The sequence below is a fragment of the Gopherus flavomarginatus genome, chromosome 8, assembly GCF_025201925.1.
Source record: "Gopherus flavomarginatus isolate rGopFla2 chromosome 8, rGopFla2.mat.asm, whole genome shotgun sequence".
NCBI lineage: Eukaryota > Metazoa > Chordata > Testudines > Testudinidae > Gopherus > Gopherus flavomarginatus.
This window is the reverse complement of record NC_066624.1, coordinates 86799989-86807337: the sequence shown is the minus strand read 5'-3', so window position 1 is coordinate 86807337 and position 7349 is coordinate 86799989. Positions and strand designations below refer to the sequence as shown.

The window sequence follows — 7349 nt, the reverse complement described above, 5'->3', positions numbered from 1 at the left end:
TAGTGTTCGTAATAATCTCTTTTGGTTTGAATTGCTCTTAGCCTCCTTAACTGTAACAAAGATTTTCTTGTGGATTAAAATTTGTTTTTTGCTTAAGTTGTTTTATGCATTTGGGAAAAAGGAGAAGCTAGAAGGTTTGACTTAGTAGAAAAGATTGACAGAGCTAAATATGGGCAGCTTGGTTAGGAAATAATTAACTGTCTGTGTGATACATATACCATTTTTGTGTTTAAGAGTGTTAACCACAAAGATAGAGAGAAACTATGCAGCACAGTAAATGGAGGTGTAATTTTAAAAAGGGGAAATTTAAGCCACATAACAGGAAATACTTCCTGACAGACTTGTTAGGATGTGGAATAGTCAAGAGAACATGGTAGAAGCCCCATCACTTTGGATATTTATAACCAAATTGGTCAAACCAGGAAATGTACTGTAGAAAACAATCAGACATTGGAAAGGAGATGGAATGGATGGTTTAAATAGGTCTTTTTAATTTCCAATGTTTATGATTCACTTTGATTCCAAATTCTTATGTTCAGCACTGCCACCAGAGTGAAAGTTTCGTATCTGTCTAAACAGTAATACGATTCTTCCACTAGAGGGAAACAACTGCACTTCCATTGATCGTTGCTGCATTGAGGAACTGTGAAGTCCTCTTAAACAGTGGATTTCAACCTCTTTTCATTTGCAGACCCCTAACGAATTTTGAATGGAAGTACAGACCCCTTTGGAAATAGACATAATCTGAAGACCCCCATCGATCCACGGATCAGAGGTTGAAAACTACTGCTTAAAATACAGTATTCTGAAAAGTCAAGATCATTTGTTCTGAAAATACAGTATTCTGAAAAGTCAAGATCATTTGTTTCCAACCAAGTCAAAAAATCAAACAAGCTGAATTCAGTTTAAAATAAAAGATTTCTTTTCTTTTCCTTTCCTTTTTTTGGTATCAGTCTTATATGTTTTTCCTTTAACAAATGTGGTTAATGTACTGACGCTAACATTACAAAGCAATTATATGTCTAAATGTATGTTAAAAAAAACTACAAATACATTTTTAAATCAGATTAACTGAGGGAGACACCAGATAGATGCAAAATTAAATTCTTTGATTTATTCTTCTAAACATAAAATTTTTAAAATCTTTAAATTCTTATTTTCTTCAAAACTGTTTCAGTATAAAACTGTGGACTGCTATTTGTTACAAAAACAAAGAGAAAACATTTACACAATGTAAATTAATCAAATGTGATTGTGAATTGTGCAGCAGAAACAAAATGTAAGGAAAGATTACTTTTTAAAGAAAATGTTATACTACCTAAACAACGATCAATTTAATTTAATGGGACATAATCATTTAAAAAATATACATGTATCTGATTTTTAAAAATAATCCTACTATTCAAGTAACATCCATGACCCCCATCTTTTAGTCTCATCCATATGGGCAATCTCCTACCTCTATGCAGAGCTCCATTGACTTAACTGAGACTCTGCATTGGTTTAAGGGTCACCCACATGAATCAGATTGCAGAATTGGGCCTAATATTACTATAAACGGAGAGATCGTCAAAATTTTCTTTTTCTCAGTTTACTTTGTGCATTTGATAGCACCGGGGTGTAGAGTCAGTTTCGGTGGTTTCCTCGTATAATCTGTTTTCCTTTTTGTTTGTGTGGGTCACATACAAAAATCCACAAAAGGGGAAAGGATTTTTTTTGAAAAAGAAGAGGAAAATGTGATTGCAAAACCACAATAAATTGGTATGGGGAAAGACAGGGGCAGGTGTAGCAACTGAAAATACTTTAAACTTATTTTTAGAAATTTACTAGATTTCAAGTTGATGGTTTGCGGTAACTTGGAAATGGTTGGTACATTTTACAAGTTCTGACTTGGTAACACAAAACCAACAATTCTTTAATGTTAAATGCTCTTTATTATTGTCTGCAATCCTATTATTGCGTAAGGGTCACATGTATCTTAGGTTTCATAAAGCTATCAAATTGGTAAACCAACCAAAAAGACAAACACACACAAAACCAAAACAAACACACCAAAAAACCCCCCCAAAAAAACCCTTGTTTTGATTTTTAAGCAACATCCTTTTAGAACTGTGAGCGAATGTGTTTCTGGTTTTGAATGGAAGCAGGAATGACTGAATATACATTGTTTGATTACAATTTTGCACATGCACAGATTTCAGAAAAAAGGGTTAACAAACGTAGATGTGCAGCAAATATGTAAACTTGTCCTTCCTCAGCCAATTGCAGTTGAAGGATATTCTTTGTTCTGTTCAGGTTAAAACGCACCTCATTTTGCACAGATTGTGTGTAACAATCCAATTCCTTTTCAGTAAAGTTTTAAAAGCCCAGTTCCAAATCTTCTAGCTCCTTTAGAAGAGCAGCCTCTTTCTGAATTTTCTCCAACTAGGAAAAAACAACAACACAAGATCATACATTTTGCTTATTACACAGGAGGTAAAACAGCAATATTTAATGCAATAAATAATGTACATCATTGTTAATATGTAACTAATAGCAAAGATTAAGAGTGCAGTAATTTAACAGCAGCAGGCATTATAAAGACTCAAAATACAGAGGCTGATCTAGTACCACATTCTGTTTTAATGTTTAAATTATGCATGCAAATTGATAGTGTATAAAAATACTAATTTTTTAATTGAAGACTTCATATTATTGCTATTTTGGATCAGTCCATTACATACATTCTCCACACACCTTACAATACAATAATAATTCTTTCCACTTGTATAGCTCCTTATATCAGACATACAATCAATGTGTTTTACAAGTGTGAAAGTGCCACTGTCAACCTGAAATCTAGTGATTTTCCAAAAACAAGCTAAAGTAGGTTTAAGCACTACAGTTGCCTCAAAGTCTCTCTGCCAATTTTTTTGCCTTTATAATCAGATTGTCCTATTTTTTCTCCTCGTTTTTCCTCTCCTTAGCACCATGTTAAAGACCCATATAAGCAACAGGGAAAATTGACAAACTACACAAAGGAGATTGAGCTGAGTCAATTTCACTGGGTGCTATGAAATGCAAAATTTAAAAAAATAAAGAAAACTATTTTCCGTCATCTCTCTGCTATGGTAATCTTAGCAGAGTCTGTTGTTACTTGTGACTATACCATGGAAAAAGTTTCAAATAGACACAATTTTTAAGTTGAAGGTGTCCCTTCAATTTAGCCTCACACAGTGTAATCTTCATTTTAGAGATGAGGAAACTGAGAGAGACAGGTTAAGATACTTGTTCAGGATGAGGAAGTTTGGGGCAGAGCTAGAGGTAGAACTCAATTTGTCCCAAGTATCACTTGACCACAAGACTCTCCTCTATATTCGTAAAGCTTTCTATGCTCCCTGCTAGTCCACCAGGGGAGAAAGGATAAAAAAGCAGCTTCTTGTATCTGCTCATAGACTCATAGACTCTAAAACTGGAAGGGACCTCGAGAGGTCATCGAGTCCAGTCCCCTGCCCTCATGGCAGGACCAAATACTGTCTAGACCATCCCTAATAGACATTTATCTAACCTACTCTTAAATATCTCCAGAGATGGAGATTCCACAACTTCCCTAGGCAATCTATTCCAGTGTTTAACTACCCTGACAGTTAAGAACTTTTTCCTAATGTCCAACCTAAATCTCCCTTGCTGCAGTTTAAGCCCATTGCTTCTTGTTCTATCATTGGAGGCTAAGGTGAACAAGTTTTCTCCCTCCTCCTGATGACACCCTTTTAGATACCTGAAAACTGCTATCATGTCCCCTCTCAGTCTTCTCTTTTCCAAACTAAACAAACCCAATTCCTTCAGCCTTCCTTCATAGGTCATGTTCTCAAGACCTTTAATCATTCTTGTTGCTCTTCTCTGGACCCTCTCCAATTTCTCCACATCTTTCTTGAAATGCGGTGCCCAGAACTGGACACAATACTCCAGTTGAGGCCTAACCAGCGCAGAGTAAAGCGGAAGAATGACTTCTCGTGTCTTGTTTACAACACACCTGTTAATGCATCCCAGAATCATGTTTGCTTTTTTTGCAACAGTATCACACCATTGACTCATATTAAGCTTGTGGTCTACTATGACCCCTAGATCTCTTTCTGCCATACTCCTTCCTAGACAGTCTCTTCCCATTCTGTATATGTGAAACTGATTGTTCCTTCCTAAGTGGAGCACTTTGCATTTATCTTTATTGAACTTCATCCTGTTTACCTCAGACCATTTCTCCAATTTGTCCAGATCATTTGAATTTTGACCCTGTCCTCCAAAGCAGTTGCAATCCCTCCCAGTTTGGTATCGTCCGCAAACTTAATAAGCGTACTTTCTATGCCAACATCTAAATCGTTGATGAAGATATTGAACAGAACCGGTCCCAAAACAGACCCCTGCGGAACCCCACTTGTTATACCTTTCCAGCAGGATTGGGAGCCATTAACAACTACTCTCTGAGTACGGTTATCCAGCCAGTTATGCACCCACCTTATAGTAGCCCCATCTAAATTGTACTTTCCTAGTTTATCTATAAGAATAGCATGCGAGACCGTATCAAATGCCTTACTAAAGTCTAGGTATATCACATCCACCGCTTCTCCCTTATCCACAAGGCTCGTTATCCTATCAAAGAACGCTATCAGATTAGTTTGACACGATTTGTTCTTTACAAATCCATGCTGGCTATTCCCTATCACCTTACCACCTTCCAAGTGTTTGCAGATGATTTCTTTGATTACCTGCTCCATTATCTTCCCTGGCACAGAAGTTAAACTAACTGGTCTGTAGTTTCCTGGGTTGTTTTTATTTCCCTTTTTATAGATGGGCACTATATTTGCCCCCTTCCAGTCTTCTGGAATCTCCCCCGTCTCCCATGATTTCCCAAAGATAATAGCTAGAGGCTCAGATACCTCCTCTATTAACTCCTTGAGTATTCTATGATGCATTTCATCAGGCCCTGGTGACTTGCAGGCATCTAACTTTTCTAAGTGATTTTTTACTTGCTCTTTCCTTATTTTCTCTTCTAAACCTACCCTCTTCCCGTAAGCATTCACTATACTAGACATTCCTTCAGACTTCTCAGTGAAGACTGAAACGAAGTCATTAAGCATCTCTGCCATTTCCAAGTCTCCCGTTACTATTTCCCCCTCCTCATTGAGCAGTGGGCCTACCCTGTCCTTAGTCTTCCTCTTGCTTCTAATGTATTGATAAAATGTCTTCTTGTTTCCCTTTATTCCTATAGCTAGTTTGAGTTCATTTTGTGCCTTTGCTTTTCTCATCTTGCCTCTGCATTCCTGTGTTATTTGCCTATATTCATCCTTCGTGATCTGACCTAGTTTCCATTTTTTATATGACGCCTTTTTATTTTGTAGGTCACGCAAGATCTCAAGGGTAAGCCAAGGTGGTCTTTTGCCACATTTTCTATCTTTCCTAACCATCGGAATAACTTGCTTTTGGGCCCTTAATAGTGTCCCTTTGAAAAACTGCCAACTTTCCCCCTGCTAAAGGGGGAATTATGTGAAAAAAGGGTCTGGCCAGCTGAAGGAGCGACAGAGTTGAGAAGCAGCCACAGACAGCATGCTGCCATCCAAATGTGTGTAACTTATGATAGCAAAAGCAGCACAAGTTAGTGTTCTTCATCAAGAATTAACCTAATCAAGTGGAGTGTGGGTAATGGCACAGATGGCTGCAGAGAACAAGTAGCAACAAATGTGCTCTGATGGGGAGGGACATATAGCTACCAATGGTGACCGATTCCCTTGCTCCTGTGTGTGTTCTGTTGGCCATGCTCCCTAGTAGTTCCTCAGCACTAGTGGCCCTCCCTCTTTAGAGGTGAATTTGAGAAGAGAGGCTTTACCTTTTTTAATGTAAGTTATTTCACTACATGGGAGAGAGACAGGGAAGCCATACTTAGGCACTTAACCAGAATTATATTTGAAATGTACTATGGATTAGCTTCTCCTGCTGAAATAGCTTCTGTTGTTCATGCAGGTGGTTTTATTACGTCATTGGCATAGAGCATCTTCACCAGACATGCTGCATGGTACAGTTGCAGCGTGGTACATATAGACATGCCTTTAAGTGCACTGAAAAGAAGTATGATCCTGAATAAAAACATATGCCAGTTAGTAATACCTGGTTTTTCTCTAGCTGTTTTCCAGTAGCTGCTTGATCTTTCAGTTGCTCGATTGCTTTCAGTTTCTGTGAAAAACAGAAGAACAGGAGAGCCAAGAGAGGAACAGAAATTTCCAGTTTTCTGAGTTTACAGTTGATCAGCTTAACAGAGAAGGAGAAACTCTGATGGGGAGACTTAGCAATAGAAATACATCTACTTTTCATTTATATACACCTATACCCCGATATAACGCGGTCCTCGGGAGACAAAAAAATCTCACCGCGTTATATCAAACTTGCTTTGCCCCTACCCCCCCCCGTTCCTTGTTCCCTGACCACCCCCTCCAGAGACCCCCGTGCCTAATCACTCCCAGGACCTCACCCCCCACCCAACCCCCCTATCCCCTGACTGCTCCGACCCCTTTCTCCCCCCCACCCCCTGACAGACACTCACCGGCAGCGGCGGGAAGCGGAGCAGCCCAGCCCCAGCCTGCTCCACTCTACCACCTCTTAGCCGTGGTGCTCCACTTCCCACTGGGTATGTGAGTGCAGGACCTTTCCCCAGTGACACGGCGGGACCAGGGCAAGGAAAGCGGAAAGGGCTGGGGTCGCGTCACAACACTTCCGACCACAGGTGAGTGCAGAGAGGTTAGGGAAAGGATGCCCCCCATACTCACCTGTGGTGGGAAGTGGAGCGCTGGGGCTGGGAGCTGGGCTGCTCCAGTTCTGCCGCTGCTGGTGGGGGGGGTGGGGGGGAGGGGAGAGGAGATCCCTTCCCCCAAACCCTCTTCCCCAAGCGACATGCTGAGGCCAGGGTGAGGGAAGTAGAGCGGGCTGCTCCTGGCCCCCCACACCACTCTGGGACTGCGGGGCCCCCAAAAGTGCCCTCCCACAGTTCCTGCCCCCAGACCCTGAGGGGGGGGCCCTGACCGCCCCTGAAACCCTCTGCCCCTTATCAAACCCCTTATCCCCGGCCTGGCCCAGCACCCTTAACACGCTGCTCAGAGCAGCATGTCAGAGCTTTACCGCCTTGTATGCGAACCCGCCTTGTATCGGGTCGTGTTGTATCGGGGTAGAGGTGTACCTAAAAATCAGAATGTCACATCAACAGAATCCAAGATAACCTAACAACCTCTCTTACTTTCTTCATGAATAGACCTGAGTAAGGAAACATCCATCTAGTACTGAAGAGTTTGGAAGATTATTTTATGCATAAAAATCTGACCCTAAAG

General features: G+C 40.5%; 1 protein-coding gene across 1 annotated transcript in view; it reads right to left on the bottom strand.

Annotated features, from left to right (window-relative positions):
- Positions 1-469: 469 nt before the first annotated feature.
- EIF2A (eukaryotic translation initiation factor 2A) overlaps positions 470-7349 on the bottom strand; it is a 28577-nt gene continuing 21697 nt past the window's right edge. The window contains exons 13-14 of the mRNA XM_050965951.1: positions 6139-6204; positions 470-2424 (exon numbers count right to left, since the gene is read on the bottom strand). Coding sequence (XP_050821908.1) covers positions 2359-2424; positions 6139-6204 — 132 coding nt within the window. The 3' untranslated portion in view covers positions 470-2358. The remainder of the gene's footprint in view (positions 2425-6138; positions 6205-7349) is intronic.